Genomic DNA, 19,850 nt, shown 5'->3' on the forward strand with positions numbered 1-19,850 from the left:
ATAGACATGGCGAAGCTAGTGAGAACATGTCAATTGCCTGATTCTTAGCCGTCTTTCACCACCGTTTTATATCTATCTCTTTTAACACTTTTATAGCTGATCAATTTAACTATAAAGCCAAGCAGAAAAAATGGAAGAGATAAAGACAATGAATTCATCGGTTTCCTATGTACTTTTTGAAGGTTACTTTAGACATTAGCATAGAACAAAAATCTCCTACATAAAAAATGTATATACATACAATTACAAAGTTATTTATCGTTTATGAATGATCTCCTATTCCAATATCACAAGTTATTTATCTTAATAAAAGAGAGTTAGTTATATTGATCTAAGGAAAAAATAAATCTCTATTATAAAAGAGAGCACTTCATATTGAGTTACTTGGAAACTCCATTTTAATATATTGGGTTAATCTGAAGATTAGGTGTACTTTAGCTTTGGTGCTGTTTTTTCTTAGAAAAATACTCATTAGAAAAGCGATGGATTGGCATATTTCCTTGAATTATAGCAAGCTAATTAGTGACATGATTGTATATTGTAGATGTTAAGTTTATGGATTATTGGACATCACTGGTCGTCAAATTAGTGATACAATAAGTTTTTCTAATCGATGATGTTAACGATATAACTTGTTTCAAAAAAAAAAGGCATGATGACTTGTAGTAAATCAAAATTTACTTTTTCTAGATAGGTTTCTTCCACCTCTTTATTTTTTCTCATTTTTGATTTACATTAGCTTTGGTGAAGCCAACAAACAGCTTTTTCCCTGTATTTTTGTTGAAGGTGCTGGTTTGCGATGAAAAAATATTGCAAGGCTATATGTGGCGAATGGATGTGGGATGATAGCGGAAAGTGAGACTGAACATGCATCTAGAGGTAGCAATGATAATGCCAAATAATTATGATGGTGATGTGTTTGGTACACTACACATACATTGAGGAGGGTGATGTTCGATAATGGTTGAAAATCAGCTAAGGGAACGTATCTATCCACTGTCGGGTCTAGAGTCAATGTAGTGAACTTTTATAAAGCTGAATTGGCCATATAGATGGAGAAGGTCGAAGAGAGAATTATGGGTGATATATAACATTAGAAGCAAAGATAGGTAGGCCAATGTTTTGATAGCATTGAGAGTGTGACTGATGAGGTGGATGAGAAAGATGTCAAGACCTAAAGCTATCACAAGGAGTTATGGGGCCTATGATAAGAGATGATTGCGGTGGCTCAAACTCCGTAGATGTTATTTTCAACGAGGAGGAGATGATGTCTAAGCAATATGGATGTACAACTAACAGGTCTTTTGACAATATGTGGACATTGGCGGATCAAGTTCAGTAAATTGGAAGACAAAATCTGAATGTGACACTGATGAACATTCATGGATGCGTAATTGTAGAAGCAATAGTGTAGATGCCGCTAGAGCTAGTGAAACACGACAATTGAGTAGGTGGATGAGGAGAGTTTAAACATTACCCCTTTGTTTGATGACATAACATATAAGTGTGATGAGATTCTAAACCTTAATGTTGATGAAGGGAATGGGAAAGTTTACGTTGGAAAGGTGTTTTGGAGTAAAGAAGATTGCCAAATATCTCTAGCTATTTACGTTATAAAAACTAATTTTAGTTCAAACAAATGGTGAACCGCACACTAGATGATGGAGTGTGGATATTATTAGATTCAGAAAGCTCAATTGGAACATTGTTGTCCTATTAAAACCATAGACTGATTCAAAGGAAAAGCGACATCGCGTCATTGCGGCTATTTATAAGTCTAAGTTTGTTGAACTTTTGAATACGCCAAAATCAACAGATCTGCAAAGGCTTGTACTTGACGATCTTAGGCTATCAGCTTCATATATGAAGTATTAACATGTAATTGATCAACCATTGGACAATATACGGGGTACAAAATAGGAATCATATATAAAGCTTCCCAAGTATCTCTACATGTTAAAGCTTGCAAATCGAGGAACTGTTACTGATTTAGAGATGGAGACATATGGTAGCGGGGCTGAACAATTCATGTATCCGTTTATGTCATTTGGTACTCTTATTGGTGGTTTTAAGAAGCTGTGACATGTATTGTGATTGACGGAACACACCTAAATGGGAAATACAAAGGTGTGTAGTTGACTTCTAGTGGACATGATACCAATTATAGGTTTGTCACATGTGTATGCCATTGTGGACAGCGAGGATGATGATTTCTTGACATGGTTTTTACAAAAGGTGTAGAGAATTTTAGCTGATTCATAAAAATTGGAAATAGTTTTACAGTGTGCTTTGTCAATAACAAATGTTGTGAAACATGTTTACCTATCGAATCATGATGCATGTATTGTGCACATGAATTCAAGGTTTTCTAAAAATTGATCTGATTATATTCATACAGAGGATGATGACGAGGTGGTTTACTGCACGTAGGAAAAGAGTTGAGAGACATCATATCTCTTATATATTATTTGAGAAACATTACAACAATTTGAGGTAGTCATGTGTCATCACCACTATTATTCTTAGAATCCATAGAGAAATAAGTTGGTCCATCTAAATATATAATAAACTTTTTATTAAATTAACTATAAATTAATTATCAATGTTCTTCGTTCTTTCTTTAACTAAAAATTACGGAATTGCATAATGTGTCTAAAATATATATGACAATTAATGATATTGAATAATAAAGATTTGATGAAAGTTAGTGTATCCTCTATCATTTTTTAATTTTAAATTATTAAAATAAATTAAACAACCACATTAACCATATAATAAAAGTTTCTCCTTATTTATTCATTTTATATACAAAAGCTTTAATTGCAAACATCCACAAAGCATAAAAAGAACAGCGACTGATGGGGATAAAAATGGCACGAGCATGTCCGTAAATATCCCACCTTCTGTTTGCGGACGACAGCTTTTTCTGTTGCAAGGCACAAAGCAAAGAATGTCAGACTATCGTGTAGATCCTGGAGGAATATGAAGTAGTCACTGGCCAACTGATAAACTTTCAGAAATCCTCAATACAATTTGGCCACAAGATTAAAGAATCGACTCGTCAAGAATTAAGTGACCTGTTAGGAATCCATAATATTGGAGGTATGGGGTCCTACTTGGGTTTGCCGGAAAATATGGATGGTTCAAAGACACAGATTTTCAGCTTTATTCAGGATCGATTGAATAATAGAGTCAATGGTTGGATCTTCAAATTTTTGTCAAAAGAAGAGAAGGAGATGATAATCAAGCCAGTGGTCACAACATTACCGAATCATGTAATGTAATGTCTTGCTACCGAATCCCAAAGACAATCATTAAGAAGCTGACGAGTGATGTGGCACAGTTCTGGTGGGCTCCAGGGAAAGTACGCAAGATATGCATTGACAATCATGGGATAAGGTTTGTCTCCAAAAGGAGGAGGGAGGTTTAGGGTTTAATGGATTTTTAATATGTCTATGTTGGGAAAATAGGTATGGCGTTCAATCGAGAAACCGAATACTCTATTTTCTAATGTTTTTAAAGGTCATTATTTAAGGAACGCATCACCCCTGGAACCAATAAGATCATACTCACCATCCTATGGATGGCGAAATACAATGTCAGCTAGATCTCTGGTTAACAAAGGACTAATCAAAAGGGTGGGAACATGATCTTCCATTTCTGTGTGGAATGATCTGTGGCTTCTATCCACTCGCCCGAGACCATCAAATAGTAATCACCAAATTCTTCAACCAGACCTTATAGTGGATTCACTCAGCAATACAAATGCATGAACATGGAATTCCCAGGCTATTAGAGCACTGATAGACCCAGATGATGCAAAGATTATAGAGAGTATATCTCTAAGTCGACACCCCATTTCTGATAAAGATGGATGACATTTCCGAATTAATGGTAAATATTCGGTCAAATCAGGTTATTAGATGGAAAGAGCTTATCTGGATATAGGAACAGTCTCCATCATGTTTGGACCGACTGTAATCACTTTGAAAGCTCAGTGTTGGAAAATACGGTACCCACCAAAGTTCAAGCATTTTTTTGTGGAAATTTTTTTCAGGGTGCATATTAGTAAAGAAGAATTTACGGTCATGAGGGATACAAGGTGATGTACAATACGCACGTTGTGGAGCAGAGGAAGAATCAGTGAATCATGTATTCTTTGAATGTCCTCTGTCTATCCAAGTTTGGGCTCTCTCGAGTATTCCTTCGAACCCGCAAGTTGTTCCACTTCAATCCATTTTCGCAAATATGGATCACTTGTTTTGGAGAGTTGTACCAAATATGGATAATCATTAATTTAAATGGATTCTATGGTATATTGGGAAAGCTAGAAATAGCATGTTTTCAATAACATAGATGTGGATCCTAGAGATATTGTTAAGCTTGCCGAAACGGAAGCTGCAACATGGTTGGAGGCACATGCATCACTCTTACAACATATTACACAACATGAGGAAACATTTTTGACAGGGACGATGTGGATAATCATTGCCTTCGATTCATGGACGATTTGTTTCACAGATGAATCATGGAAAGTTCATGATATTTTTCAGGACAAGGATGGTATAGCCTTTTAGAAGGTTTTGATGTTTTGATGGGGGTGAGAAATACAAGGGTTAGCCTTTCTCCATTACGTGCCGAGTTGGAGGCTTTCATCTGGGCTTTGGAAAGTATGAAGAATCTATGACAATTTCATGTGACGTTTGCAACAGACTGTTCCCAAATGGTGAAGATGGTTTCTGAACCTGCAAAATGGCCAGCATACGCAAGTTATTTAGAAGATATCTGAATCCCGAGAGAGAGCTTTAATCACTCCGTGATTATTCATGTACCAAAAACGAAGAACACAAAGGTTGACAGCCTCACACGTAGTGTTCAGAAGCAAACATCCTTCATCGTTCACATGGATGCAAAGTTTGGTTCAACAAATTCAGAATCACCTTCTCCCACATCGGTGAGGAGAACACAAATGACAATTCTGGCTGTCTATAAATACAACTATTTCTTCAGTAACTCAAATTGTATTCTAGATTTTGCGTGTCAAAAACCCAAAACATATCAAAAGTTAAAATTTAATCGGTTAAGTCGGCTAAAAAATTGGAAATTATCCGATTAATTGACTTAGGCGGCCAATTATACGCTGTCCGAGTAATTGACCTGATTTGGTCAAAATCGCCACGGTACTGTTACATCGAGCGCTTAGACGGTCGATTTTGTGGTTAGCCGTCCGCGTTTTTGAACAAGAGTTGAGTCTTTATGTTTATATTGATGATTAAAAAAAAATTAGGAGTAAAACTACAACATATCTATTCAATTTTTCGTTTTTTTTTCTTTGAAAATGGAGTCGCTTATTTGATAAGTGTAAACAAGTGAAAATGGAACCGCTAAAAACAGATAACTAACTATGAAGTAGTTTTGGACTTTTGAATCTTTGTCACAAAAAAAAAAAACTTTTGAGTTGACTGTGTCAAAAGTCAAGTTGACGAATGAAAAAGAAGAGCATCAAAATCCAAACGCAGGGACGCGCTCAAAACGCCAGACGCGTGGGGCTGAAATGAAAAAAGAAAAGACGCGTTGGAAACAAACGCTGGGTGGAGTGAGGAAAAGGCGATTGTAAGAAACGAAACATTCCCGAGATCCCTAAAAATTCCAAAAAGAAACCCTAAATTCTCTCTTCCTTCACGCGAGCTCCTTGTGTTCCTCACTCGCCTTCTTTGCCTCCCCACTCGCCTTCTCTGCTCTCCTCTCTCCTCTTCTCTCTGTGTCTCCCTCCCTTTGTCGCCGTCTGGGTGGCCGAGAAAATGGAAGTCTTAAAAAATTCCTGAAATTTCCTGGATTCTTCTTGCCTTAAAGTCTGTATCTTTTGTGCTTAATACCAATGAAAGTAAGCTTGTCTATTACAGGAGCATGTTACTACTGAAAGTTGTTCACTTTCCTATTGCTATGTGTGTGTGTTAGCTAAAGGAAAGTATGTATCTTTTATGCTTAAAATACTTATGAAGTTGGGTTCTTACATTTCCAGGTGCTAATTATGTAAAAGTTATCTATTGGGAGGAGGATTCTCTAGTTGTTTCATGGGTGGGGGTTTATGGTGAATCCAGATGTGGCTAAGTTGAAGATGGATTTGCAAGAGAGTAATAACAATCAGATGAGTGATGCAAATATGGTTGAATCTCATAATAATAACAACGGAGGAGCAGTTGTTGTTGATGATCTCAGAACAGGAGGACATCTTGGTGTTGAGCCACGGGATGGTATTGACTTCGACACACACGAGGCAGCTTATACGTTTTACCAAGACTACGCCAAATCCATGGGCTTCACTACCTCCATTAAAAACAGCAGGCGGTCCAAGAAGACCAAAGATTTCATCGACGCCAAGTTCGCTTGTTCTAGATACGGTTCCACTCCCGAGTCTGAGAGTGGTAGTAGCAGTGGTCGAAGGTCGAGTGTGAAGAAAACAGATTGTAAGGCAAGTATGCACGTGAAGAGAAAATCGGATGGGAGATGGATCATTCATGAGTTTATAAAAGAACACAACCACGAGCTTCTACCTGCTCTTGCCTATCATTTCCGGATTCAGAGGAACATCAAGTTAGCTGAGAAGAACAATATCGACATCTTGCACGCCGTTAGTGAACGGACCAGGAAAATGTATGTTGAGATGTCGAGACAATCTGGGGGATATAATAAGAACAACAAGGGGCTTCTTCTTCTTCAGACCAGTCAGGTTGATAAGGGTCGTCGGTGTTTGGCTTTGGAAGAAGGAGATTCTCAACTACTGCTTGAGTACTTTAAGCGTATTAAGAAAGAGAACCCCAGATTCTTCTATGCCATAGACTTAAACGAGGAGCAACGTTTAAGAAATTTGTTTTGGGCTGATGCTAAGAGCAGAGATGACTACATGAGTTTTAATGATGTTGTATCCTTTGATACTACTTATGTCAAGTTTAACGATAAGTTGCCTCTAGCTTTATTTATTGGGGTGAACCATCATTCCCAGCCTATGCTGCTTGGCTGTGGATTGGTTGCTGATGAGTCTAAGGAGACATTTGCGTGGCTGATAAAAACATGGCTTCGAGCAATGGGTGGTCGAGCTCCTAAAGTTATTCTCACTGACCAAGATAAACTCTTGATGGCTGCGGTTTCGGAGCTGTTACCAAACACTCGTCATTGCTTTGCGTTGTGGCACGTGTTGGAAAAGCTTCCTGAATACTTCTCCCATGTGATGAAACGGCACGAGAACTTCTTGCGGAAATTCAATAAGTGCATCTTCAGATCGTGGACGAGTGATCAGTTCGATATGAGATGGTGGAAAATGGTGAGCCAGTTCGGACTTGAGAATGATGAATGGCTGCTGTGGTTGCACGAACACCGCCAGAAGTGGGTGCCCACTTTTATGAGCGAGGTGTTTCTAGCGGGAATGTCGACATCTCAGCGTGCAGAAAGTGTCAACTCTTTCTTCGATAAGTACGTTCATAAGAAAATAACGCTGAAAGAGTTCTTGAGGCAGTACGGTGTGATGCTGCAGAATAGGTACGAGGAGGAATCCGTTGCGGATTTCGATACTTGCCACAAGCAACCTGCGCTGAAGTCTCCCTCTCCCTGGGAGAAGCAAATGGCAGCAACTTACACCCACACGATATTCAAGAAATTCCAAGTCGAGGTCTTGGGGGTTGTCGCTTGCCATCCTAGAAAGGAAAAAGAAGACGAAAACATGGTGACGTTCAGAGTTCAAGACTGTGAAAAAGACGACGAGTTCCTTGTGACGTGGAGCAAAACTCAGTCAGAACTCTGCTGTTTCTGCCATATGTTTGAATACAAAGGGTTTCTCTGTCGGCATGCTTTGATGATTCTGCAGATGTGTGGCTTTGCTAGCGTTCCGCCTCGGTATATTTTGAAAAGGTGGACAAAAGATGCCAAGAGTGGAGGAGCAGACCAGGTACAGACCAGAGTTCAGCGGTATAATGATTTGTGTTGTCGAGCCATTGAATTGAGCGAGGAAGGTTGTGTCTCAGAAGAAAACTACAACATAGTATTGCGCACACTTGTTGAGACCCTGAAAAATTGTGTCGACCTAAACCATGCTAGAAACAACTTCGCTGAGTCTAATAGCCAGCTTAATAATGGTGCTCACGAAGAAGAAAACCATGTATTGGCCGGTGTAAAAGCAACAAAAAAGAAGACTGTTGTTAGGAAAAGAAAGGTTGGTTTGTTATTGACTTGTCTGCAAATCTAAACCCTGTTATTTGATACTCAAATTGATCTTGTGCAGGGACAACCAGAGGCTGGCCAAATGCTTGAATCTCAACCGAGCTTGCAACCAATGGTTTGTGCTTTCTCTGGATCTTCTCCTATTCATTCTTGGAGATGGCCTTACATATAGTCTGCTGCTGGTTCTTGTGATTGTTTTGTGCAGGAAAATATAAGTTCAGAGGGAATGAGCATCAGTGGTTACTATGGTCCTCAACAGAACGTTCAAGGATTGGTATGTTGATTATTATTATTACTTAACCTGGCTAAGCAATTCAACATCTAATACTAAACCTGTTTATAACTGTGGATATAGTTAAATTTAATGGAGCCACCTCACGAAGGCTACTATGTAAATCAACGAACCATACAAGGCCTGGTGGGTTTATATATATACACATAAATGCTTGAAATCAGAAAAACACCACCTATGATGCCTTACCTATATGTGCTAAGTATAAATTCATGTGAAATGAGATTGTCATGTTTATGTTCTTATGATTTCAGGGACAACTGAACTCCATAGCACCAGTGCAGGATAGCTTCTTCACGAATCAGCAAGCCATGCCAGGGCTGGTACATTTGTGCTTCCATACTTTATAAACTCCTCTTAATTTATTTTAGAACCATGTAATGTTTATGAGTGATCTCTTACTTTTCCTGCTACAGGGTCAAATGGATTTCAGGCCTCCTCCCAACTTCGCTTACAATTTACAGGTTTCAGCTCCATGAAAGTTGCTGCTTTACTTGGAATGATAATTTTTTATTTTTGTGGTTTAACCCACTTGGTTTTTTTTCCTTTTCTTTCAGGATGAGCATTTGAGATCTGCCCAGTTGCCTGGTAATTCATCAAGACAGCTATAGAAACTCAACAGATCTTCCATTGGACCTGAGTTGCAATTGACAAGAACAAATAAAATCTTTTGGTTTGGTTTATGTATATTATGTGATCCCTTACCATGTATGAATATTATATGGCTGAAATGTTGTGTATCCGACCTAGCATTTTGGTTTTATGTCATTAAATAGAAGGGCATCTTTTAACAACATTGTCCGTTGTTCTATTCCAATATGGTTTTCAGACCTCCTGAAGTTTAAGTAATAGATAAACCGTTTGTTGTTAGAAAGAAAAATACAGTTGTCCAAACAGATGCAAGCCAAACCCTCTCTTTATGTTTTAGTGCAGTTTTTAATGAATTTTTATATAAATTAGTGTATAAGTTTCAGTAATTTATCTGGAAACCACCAACCAAATCATACTAAACCGAAAGGACCAAAACTAAAATTGAATTGAACTTTTTTAAATAACCGAGTAGATCACATATCTAGAACCAAAAAACTTGAGACCGAACCAAGAACCAAATAGGTATCTGAATTTTTAAAATACAAATTATATACTTACAAATATTAATTATATTTAATTTCTAAATAACCAAATATCCTAAAATGCTATTTATAAACCAAATTACCTTAATAGCCGACTAAACCGAATATTTTTTATTCAAAATATTAAAAATTACTCGAAATATCCGATGTTTTTATTTGAACAATCCAAATTACCCGATAGTTAAACTGAAACCCCAAATTATATTTTTATCTATAAATCCATAATTACTCAAAAAACTAGAATCGAACTGAAACTGAATTGGACCCAAAAATTTGTTTGCATATTTGTCGGTTTCCAATTTTGCTACTGAACCAAACCAAAATACAAAATAACCAAACTGAAATAAAACCAAACTATGTAAGTACATGAACGGTTCCTAAATTTCTAGAACCAAAACACCAAAAACCAAAATACCCGAACTGAAAATGATTGATGAGGACTAATAGTATGTCTACAATTAAATGGTGCGAAGAAAGTATTCTATTTTTATAAATTATTTTAACTCTTTTTAGTGGGGTGTATATATTGTTCATAAACAAATTAAGATATAAGCAATGTTTTTATATCCATACCTTGAGGCGAACCGGTAAGTCCAGTGGTCGTATATAATCTGAATTACCTTATGTTCCTCATGTAACATTTTATCAAAGGTTCTACCAACTTATATTTTTACGCAAAATTTAGATTTTATGAAACCCTATTAATTAAAAATCCTAAAGCCCAAAAACTCGCCATTAACCTGTGAACTGACACCGTTGAGCTGATCATTATAGAAAATATTATACTTTTTTTATTGATTAAATTTCTTGTATATTTTATAATAGTACATAAAAGTAAATAAACTATTTGATTTGTTGTATAAAGCAAATGCATTGTTTTTATTTTATGCATTTTAATTGATAGGTCTCGTAATGATCAATACTATTATAGTTTTGATGTAGATTTCTTTTGTTTCTAAGAATATTAGTGGTGTGTCCGTGATACACGCATATTGTCTACTTTTTATTATTTATTTGTTGTATTCCTTTTGTAAATATATTTTATTTTTTTGTATTATATTGAGTTGGTATATTTTGTGTCAATAGTAATGATAGTTTTCCGAGTGTGGCCATTGTTTTGTCGTTCGGCAAAACTAAGTGTAAGTTTTACTAATTTTTTTTTGAAGTATAGATTTTCGTATAGAGTCTGTTAATCCGAGACAACTAGTTTCATTACAACAAAGTAATTATTATATTAGAGCATTTCCAAAATACACTTTATAACTTCAAATATGAAGTTTTTTGCTCTACAAAAAAAAAATTTAAAAACTTCAAATTTGAAATTTTGAGGAGTGAAACTCTATGTAAAGTTTCACTACTCAAACTTCAAATTTGAAATTTCATATTTATATTTGCATTTTAGTCCCTACAATCACACATCACCTTTATGATCCATAATTTTTTTTATTGTTTTAATCCTTAAAAAAATTATATCTCATAAATATTTTAAATTTTGTTTACAGAATTTTAATTTTTAACTAGGAAAACAATAATATACAAAAGAAACTTAACAAAAAATATTTATAAAAATTACATGAAAACATAACTATTACACAAATTTAAATATTACAACAACACTAGTACTCAAGATAAGTTTGATCCGGAACCTTCAAAATTTTCAAATATTGTCCACATTTTTTTGTGTAACTGAAGATGAAGATGGTTGTTGTTGTTGTTGTTGTTGTTTTTGATGTCTTTTTCGTACAATTTTTTTTTGTTTTTATCAAATATATTTATGAGTATTAATATCATAAAAAAAAATTAGTATTTTAGCAATATTTTAGATTTCTCTTTTATTTTCTTGTTCTGATCTAATATATTTACAAGTATCAACATCACTCGATTTCAACAAAGTAAAAATAAGGAGAACCATTTTTACTTCGAAATGCACTAATAGATCATATATGCATTACGAAAATCATTTATGAAATAATATGGTATTTTGTTTGAAATTTAATGTTAATTAAGTTATTTTTATTTAAATTTTTATATTTTAATAGAATATTTCATTAATTAATATTGTTGTGATATGTTTATATATGTGCTAGTTATTTATAAAAGTTTTATGAATTCAAATTAGTTATGACAAATACAAAGATTATTATGAAATATAATAGTTTTGAAGTTAAATTTGAAATTTTGTTTTTGGAGAAAAACACGTATAAACTTCAAATATAGAATTTTGAAAACTTTAAAATAGAAATTTTTTTTTTTTTTTTTTGAGATGCTCTAATGCTACAGCAAAACACATCCACGTTTCCTGCTAAGTTTGGTTAGTTGATTTGCTAAGGAAATTAATATAAGGATCGGTTCTAGAAACTAAAACAGGATGTATAGGATGATGACGATGATGATGATGTATTGATGTATCTGGTCAGAAAATGATGAGCTTGGTGGGACAATGCCGTGTCAGAGTTTCTAACCGGATATTCTATATATATAAAAACACGAATTTGGGTTTGGTGGGGTGGGCCCGTAGGTTAAAAGAAAAACTGGAGGGACAAAAGAAATGAACCCTTTAGAGTTGGTTGGTGAAACAGAGAGCAAGAATCAAGATTTGACCAAGAGCAGAGAGAGATTCAATGGAGAAAGTGAATCAAACGTTCTTCTTATCTCATGGCTCTCCTACATTGAGCATTGACGATAGCTTGGAAGCGAGACAGTTCTTCAAATCATGGACCAACAAAGTTCTGCCACAGAAACCCAAATCGATCTTGGTCATCTCCGCACATTGGGACACAAAAGTTCCAACCGTCAACACTGTTCTCCGCAATTCCACCATCCACGACTTCTATGGCTTCCCTGATCCCATGTACAAGGTCTCTCTCTCTTCCTCTTTTTTCTTACCAGAACCCTAACTTTTGTCTCACCCAGAATCTAGATGAACTAGGTTTTATCCTAAGCCCTACCCACCGTTGAAGAAACACATCAATTTTCAATCTGTGGTCAATTATATCAAAAAAGTTTCAATCTATTATGTCAATTATATCAAACGTTTCAAGTTTATACATAAGGAGGGTCATTTTTGAAACTTGCAGCTGAAATATGAAGCACCTGGAGCTATTGAATTGGGGAAGAGGGTAAAAGAATTGTTAATGGGAGAAGAAGGAATGAAACGTGTTGATGAAGATAAAAACAGAGGACTGGATCATGGAGCTTGGGTTCCTCTTATGTTGATGTATCCAGAGGCGGACATACCTGTTTGCCAGCTCTCTGTTCAATCATCTCAAAGTGGGACTTACCATTACAACATGGGCAAAGCATTGGCTCCACTTAAAGACGAAGGTGTTCTTATCATTGGATCAGGAAGTGCTACTCACAACTTGAGGAAGCTTGACTTTAATATAACTAATGGCTCAGCTGTTCCTTGGGCTTTGGCGTTTGATCATTGGCTCCGAGATTCTCTTCTTCAAGGAAGGTATAAACTACAGTTACAAATTTATATATATATATATATATATATTTCTTGGTTAGCTTTACAAGAATCATTGATTGTACGTATTATGTGTGTTATAGATATGGAGATGTGAATGAGTGGGAAGAGAAAGCCCCAAATGCGAAAATGGCGCATCCATGGCCTGAGCATTTTTACCCGCTACACGTTGCAATGGGTGCAGCAGGTGGTGATGCAAAGGCAGAGCAAATTCACACAAGCTGGCAGCTTGGTACTCTGTCTTATTCATCTTACAGCTTCACTTCTTCCCTTTGAATTAATATTTCATGTCTATCTCCTTCACTTTGTTCCGTCTCTACTTTTAATATACGCTTTGTGTATTTCATCTATTTACAATAATCCAGATCTTTCCTTGTATGCAAATACAAAATCTACTTTGTGAATGACAAGAAGAAAACAAGTCTGTAATTGGTTTATATATACATTATATTGGATTGCCTTTGATGTATGAAAAAATGGAGCACATCCATTGCTTTAAACTTTAAAGTTCTCAAACAAAACAGTATTAGTTTCTTAATATAATTAACTTATATTTAAGTTTTAATTAAAAAGTGATTTCAATCATAAAATGATAATTTCTTTATTGTTTATTTTTTTTCAACAATTGCATTATCTTAAATTGAGTTTACATAATCGTTATGTAACATAGATGATAAGGGTCTAGGAACATAGTAATAAAATTCAAATAAACCCTCTTCCGGTATATCCAGCTTGGCCATTTTGTCCAACACTTCATTTCCGGTTCTTTTGATCCATTGGAATTCAACCTCCTGAAATTTTCTGCTCCACCATCTTGCTTCTCTAACCGAATTGTACAATCCAAATTGCAATTTTCTTGACTGTAAATTATCAAACATTTTCTTGTTATTACCTTCAGAGATCACCTTTCTGTAGCCACGTATCCAACATTGTTTCATAGCTACTATAAGTGCATTATATTCCGCTTCCAACGGTGATGAAACAACATTTCCTTTTGCATGTCCTGCGCCTTTGTAAATGCCATTTTCTTTATGGTTTCTTTAAAAGTTCTCATACGAAAACATTTCTTCACTCTCTCTCTTTCTTTTTGATGATTTATGTGCCACTTCAGAAAAGCACATGTGTAATTGTGTAAAGTATACTCAGTTGGGTCTGGTGGGTGTGGCCCCTCCCTATCTTTCTTCCCCACATAATAATAGAAAGGCAGAGAATACTCAGGTGAAAAAGAGGCAAGAATCATCAAGAAGACAAGAACACACACATAGTAAGAGAGAGAGGGAGACTCAATGGAGAAAATGAACCAAACATTCTTCTTATCTCACGGAACTCCCAGGTTGAGCATAGACGATAGCTTGGAGGCCAGAGACTTCTTCAAATCATGGTCTCACAAAGTTTTTCAACACAAACCCAAATCTATTCTAGTCATCTCTGCACACTGGGACACCGAGTTCCCATCCGTCAACACTGTTCTCCGTAATACAACCATCCACGACTTCAATGGTTTCCCTGAGCCCATGTACAAGGTCTCTATCTCTCTATTCCTCTTTCTCACCGACACTCTCACAATCTTAGGGCTTGTCCTAAACCCTAACCAGATATAGCAGATCGTTTAAGAAAAGAAACGCATCAGTTTTCAATATTTGTGGTCTGCAGCTGAAGTACGAAGCACCAGGAGCTATTGAACTGGGAAAGAGGGTTAAAGAACTGCTAATGGTAGGAGGAGGAATGAAGCGTGTTGATGAAGATACAAACAGAGGACTTGATCATGGAGCTTGGATTCCTCTTATGTTGATGTATCCAGAGGCGGATATACCCGTTTGCCAGCTCTCTGTTCAATCATCTCAAAATGGGAGTTACCATTACAACATGGGCAAGTCATTGGCTCCACTGAAAGCGGAAGGTGTTCTTATCATTGGCTCTGGAAGTGCTACTCATAACTTGAGCAAGCGTGGCTATAACGTCTTTACTGACTCTTCGGTTTCTTGGGCTTTAGAGTTTGATCTTTGGCTCAGAGACTCTCTCCTTCAAGGAAGGTTGAAACGATTGCTACAAATAACAAACATCTTTTCTTATTGGTGGTTAATGTTACAAGAATCATTGATTTTCTTACGTTTGTTCCAGATATGGAGATGTGAATGATTGGGAAGAGAAAGCTCCGAACCCTAGAATGGCGCATCCATGGCCTGAGCATTTGTACCCGTTGCACGTTGCAATGGGTGCGGCAGGTGATGATGCAAAGGCAGAGCAAATCCACACAAGCTGGACAAGTACTTTGTCTTATTCTTCTTATAGATTCACTTCTTCCCTCTGAAACACTTCATTCACTTGTTGTTGTGTCTCTTCTCTTAATAAGCTTTTTTTGTATTTCTCTTCTCTTTAATTATCCATATCAGTTATGGTTTGAACAAAAAATAATAATTATCCATATCAGTCATGTATCAAAATACTTACCACAACTAACCAAAGCTCATGCCCAAGCCTTGGCACATGAAACCATTTAGTAACAGAACACCACCGTGTTGTCTTTTAGCCGTCCGGTCCAATTGATCATGTCTCGGTAGATCAGACCTTGGCGTGCATCCGGCCTGTTGGCCTTGGATCACGATTGATACATTCGGCCTAAGCCTCAAACCGTCGCAATGGTTAAGGGAAAAGGTACAATCGGTTACTTAGTAACCGCCTGATCCAACCGGATCAACACTTGGCCGATCGGCCATGCGTACGTCCCACCCGTGGGTTATGGACTACGATTGTATGAACCGGCCTTAGCCTTGGTTCTTCTAACCCATCCCAACCACTACTTAGATCGCATGTACAGAAGAAGAAGAATATAAATCAAGAAAACAAAGGGAGAAAGGAATATAACCAATCGCCCATAGCCTTAGACTCGATAGGTCTAACCGATGGTCTAGCCGGATGATCGCCTGGTCAATCCACTGACCTTGGACGGCCATTAGGTTTAATTTTTCTTTTGGTTTTTTAAACCAATTTTAATTTGTAAATGTAAAGCGATTTAATTTGTACATCAATTCCCGTTTTAATATTAATTGTATTTATTTTTTACGAAAATTATTCATTTATTTTGTTTTAAATTTTGATTTATTTTTTTTTTAATAATATTTTTAAAAGCCACGGAATAAGCAACAGTTTCATTCGTAGCAAAACCAACTACAAAATATTTCGTGGCAAAATGTAGCTTATTTGCTACGAATCCATCGTGTCAAGATTGTAGCTTTTTGCTTCGATTTTTGCTACGATTTATTTTTGCTACGATCGTATACCCACATTTTTTTCGTAGCATTTCCGTAGCAAAAACTCATATAGCTACGAAATTTGGACTATAGCTACGAAAAAGTACCGTGGGTATGATGTTTTTTGTACTAGTGATGATCTCTTGGTTTGGATCAGAGGGGAGAAGAGATGTTGTTTGGACGATGAGATTTATTCTGAATCTTATTGGGTTCATTCACGAAGTTCTGGACCGAGAAAAAGGCTACATGCTCATTCACAAAGGCTACATGCTCATTCACAAAGTTTTGAACCGAGAGTAAGGCTACTGGTTTTGGATGCAACCCCGTTGATACAACTCTATGGATGAACCTTAGTGGATGCAACCTCGTGTATGCAACTCTGTGGATGAACCTGAGTGGATGCATTATTTCAGTGTTCATAAAGAAGACTCATTTGCAATCTCTGATGGGCCTATTACAAAATCTAAGTCCAAAAAGCTAATTGAGAAGATTGTTGGTCTTATTCAAAATCTAGAAAGTGAATAAGAAATATTTGGCCAAACCACAATCACTTAAACCACCTTCATTTACTCCACTTTCTCAACTACTTCAACCACCACCTAACTGTTTATCACTTTGTCTATTTTACATTTTTTATGATGTTCATACAGCAAGTTTGTTTTTTCTATTTAGTATTTTCAAATTTGTTTCAGAAACTTCAATCATCATATTTATCAAAACTTCTTTCCTTTCAAATTTTGTGATTCATTTGTTTTATGAACAACTTGATTACAGAGATGTGTGAATCTAAAATAATCAACAAAGTTTCAAATTGACTGGTGTGTCATATCCAGAACGAGAGAGGTGAATCTAAGGCAATTACGTAAGTTTAGTGTGACCAATCAATCCATTTATCCAAGTGAGAGGAATTATAGCTAGTTAGCTTGACGACACCTTACCCTTCAAACAAACCGTCAAACCATTTAAATCAAACATCTACCATCAACCCTAATTCTATCTATCAAAAATCAGAGTGAGATTCATTGGGAAAGTTGCATAAGATCTACTAGCTGTGCTGTGGAGCCTGGCATTTCTTTCATTCCAAAGTGCATATTATATGCAAGTTTGGAAAATGCGCTTCATGATGAGCAGCAAGTTCCAAATCTCCTTTTTTTTGTGCTAAAACTATTAATGAGTCGCTAATTAAATTTTATAATCAATGGATCTCCCACGTTATTATTTATTTTAATGCAAATTCAAAACAAATGCAAAATTGAAAAGTCATAGAATATATAAACGGAGAAAAAAAGAAGAAGCCAATTTAGAAAATTGCGCGATTGGAGGGAAAGCCACTAAGAAAAATAGGAATAAACACACATTTAAAGAAGAAGAAGCCAATCCAAAAAGAAAAAAGAGAGAATTCCGACAAAAAAATTCAATGGCCATTAACGGTGACGACAAAGTTTCAGAAACAGCTTCAGATCAGCCTGTTAGAGTCTACGCTGATGGCATCTTCGATTTGTTCCACTTCGGTCATGCTCGCGCCATCGAACAGGCCAAAAAATCGTATGTACCACCTTTCATTCAATCCCTCCCTAATGTTTATGGTTTTTTCCATCGATAATTTGATCAAATATAACTTAAATCATATAAGCAAAACAAATTAGGTTTCCGAACACATATCTGCTGGTAGGATGTTGTAACGACAAGATTACCAACAAGTTCAAAGGCAAGACCGTCATGACGGAGTCCGAGCGTTATGAATCTCTCCGACATTGCAAGTAATGTTAACCCTATAGATTATATATGTTGCTTATATATTGTGTGTTGGTAATATTCATATGGTGTTGTTGTTGTCAACAAGGTGGGTCGATGAAGTGATTCCAGATGCACCATGGGTTCTCACCATAGAGTTTCTCGATAAGCATAAGATCGACTACGTAGCTCACGATGCTCTTCCGTAAGATTCCACAAATAACAATTGCAAAAAGGTTAATACTTTGTGTTTTGTCTTAGCTTTTAACTGTATTTGTTGTTGGTTTCTTGTTGTGCAAGCTATGCGGATGCTAGTGGAGCTGGAAACGATGTTTATGAGTTTGTAAGTTTCTTCCCTTTGGTTATCTCTTCTGACTCATGGTGTTTCTTAGCGGTTTTGGGCTTTGGTTTCTTGCAGGTGAAGTCGATCGGGAAGTTTAAAGAAACGAAACGAACAGAGGGGATATCGACATCAGACATAATCATGAGAATAGTTAAAGATTACAACCAGTATGTGTTGCGTAATTTGGACCGAGGATATTCAAGAGAAGAACTCGGTGTCAGCTTCGTTAAGGCAAGCTCTCCATTTTTCTCTTTTAATTTTCCTTATGTTTTAATTGTATATCCAACATGATGCACTAACAATCTTATGGACTTTGTTTGCTACAAACAGGAAAAGAGGCTTAGAGTGAACGTTAAACTGAAGAAACTACAAGAGAAAGTGAAAGAACAGCAAGAGAAGGTTGGAGTTGGTGAATCTTTATTCTTTAATGATCATGCTTCCTTTAGTGAATCCAGAGAACTTGTAGTTGAATGATCTTCAGAGGGCGTCATCCCTCCATTTTGATTCTTACATCTAGAGGTTATATTATTGGTGACCACTTATATGGCTACTGAATCCTGGATCTTTTATTTTTCTTGGGCAGATACAAACCGTAGCAAAAACTGCTGGGTCTCACCATGACGAATGGGTTGAAAACGCTGATCGTTGGGTTGTTGGATTTCTTGAAATGTTTGAGGAAGGTTGTCATAAAATGGTAAGCCAAAGCATCAGAATGGATTTGTTTCTCTCAGCTTTGGAGATTTCAAAGTGTTTCCATATATGTCAACTGATGTCTCTGGTTGAATGTTTTTCAGGGAACAGCCATCAGAGATGGGATCCAGCAAAAGCTATTGAGGCAAGAGTCAGAAGAGAACCGGCGCTTGAACGGCCTGTCAAATGCCAAGGAGGAACAGATTTTTGATGACGCTGGGTTTGCAAAAGGAGATGAAAACTATCATAATGATCATGAAGGTTCCTTAAATGAGAGCAACAAAAAGAATAAGATAGTAAAGAAATGAGAGATCTTGGCTAATGATTCAAGAATTTCCACATCTATGGCATTAGTATTGCTTGTATTATGTTCAACTTGTTGTTACTTTCTAAGACTCCCATGCAGCAGAAGTTAAAGCTGTCACTGATATAGAATATATGATCAAAACACTCAAAAATGATAACATGGTGGAGACCTTACATTTAAAAATATATAAGCGAATAAAAATAAACAAAATGAAATCAACATATCTATCCGTCAATGCACTACAAGAAAACACAATCCTAACTACGAAAAATAAAGGAAAAATGAGACCTCGTAAATTTAAGTCTAGTTTACGAGGAAAGTGAATCTCAACGTAAGTTCATCGTAAAGTAACAACAATAAGATTTTTGTCGTAAAAACAAAGCAATTTAACGTGGTAAAGAAGACTTAAATTTA

At 36.2% G+C, this 19,850-nt stretch overlaps 3 protein-coding genes and 1 long non-coding RNA gene across 5 annotated transcripts; 3 read left to right on the plus strand and 1 right to left on the minus strand.

The window, feature by feature from the left end:
- The first annotated feature begins 5,594 nt into the window (after positions 1 to 5,594).
- LOC106411379 (protein FAR-RED IMPAIRED RESPONSE 1) lies at positions 5,595 to 9,302 on the plus strand. Its single transcript, XM_013852161.3, has 8 exons — positions 5,595 to 5,884; positions 6,023 to 8,206; positions 8,276 to 8,329; positions 8,420 to 8,488; positions 8,570 to 8,632; positions 8,761 to 8,829; positions 8,923 to 8,970; positions 9,064 to 9,302. Exons 2-8 carry the CDS (start codon positions 6,089 to 6,091, stop codon positions 9,115 to 9,117), a joined length of 2,475 nt encoding a protein of 824 aa, XP_013707615.2. The 5' UTR covers positions 5,595 to 5,884; positions 6,023 to 6,088; the 3' UTR covers positions 9,118 to 9,302.
- A 2,835-nt stretch (positions 9,303 to 12,137) lies between these two features.
- On the plus strand, positions 12,138 to 13,571 carry LOC125601530 (extradiol ring-cleavage dioxygenase). The gene is made up of 3 exons (XM_048773650.1): positions 12,138 to 12,497; positions 12,717 to 13,096; positions 13,195 to 13,571. The coding sequence occupies exons 1-3, from the start codon at positions 12,261 to 12,263 to the stop codon at positions 13,385 to 13,387; spliced, it is 810 nt and encodes a 269-aa protein (XP_048629607.1). The 5' UTR covers positions 12,138 to 12,260; the 3' UTR covers positions 13,388 to 13,571.
- Positions 13,572 to 13,736: 165 nt separating this feature from the next.
- Positions 13,737 to 15,463, minus strand: LOC125601531. Its single transcript, XR_007334310.1, has 2 exons — positions 15,222 to 15,463; positions 13,737 to 15,157 (listed from the first exon to the last, which is right to left on the minus strand). It is a non-coding gene; the product is annotated as an uncharacterized LOC125601531 (long non-coding RNA).
- Positions 15,464 to 17,028: 1,565 nt separating this feature from the next.
- Positions 17,029 to 19,595, plus strand: LOC125601532 (choline-phosphate cytidylyltransferase 2-like). Of its 2 annotated transcripts, XM_048773652.1 has the most exons (8): positions 17,724 to 17,907; positions 18,009 to 18,122; positions 18,206 to 18,301; positions 18,397 to 18,439; positions 18,515 to 18,670; positions 18,770 to 18,838; positions 19,023 to 19,133; positions 19,234 to 19,595. In XM_048773652.1, the coding sequence occupies exons 1-8, from the start codon at positions 17,780 to 17,782 to the stop codon at positions 19,435 to 19,437; spliced, it is 921 nt and encodes a 306-aa protein (XP_048629609.1). In that variant the 5' UTR covers positions 17,724 to 17,779; the 3' UTR covers positions 19,438 to 19,595. The 2 variants fall into 2 exon arrangements, with proteins under 2 accessions (XP_048629608.1, XP_048629609.1); XM_048773651.1 differs by having other exon boundaries at positions 17,029 to 17,907; positions 18,397 to 18,670.
- The last annotated feature ends 255 nt before the right edge of the window (positions 19,596 to 19,850 follow it).

This window comes from Brassica napus, unplaced genomic scaffold (assembly GCF_020379485.1).
Source record: "Brassica napus cultivar Da-Ae unplaced genomic scaffold, Da-Ae ScsIHWf_259;HRSCAF=431, whole genome shotgun sequence".
Taxonomy (NCBI): Eukaryota; Viridiplantae; Streptophyta; class Magnoliopsida; order Brassicales; family Brassicaceae; genus Brassica; species Brassica napus.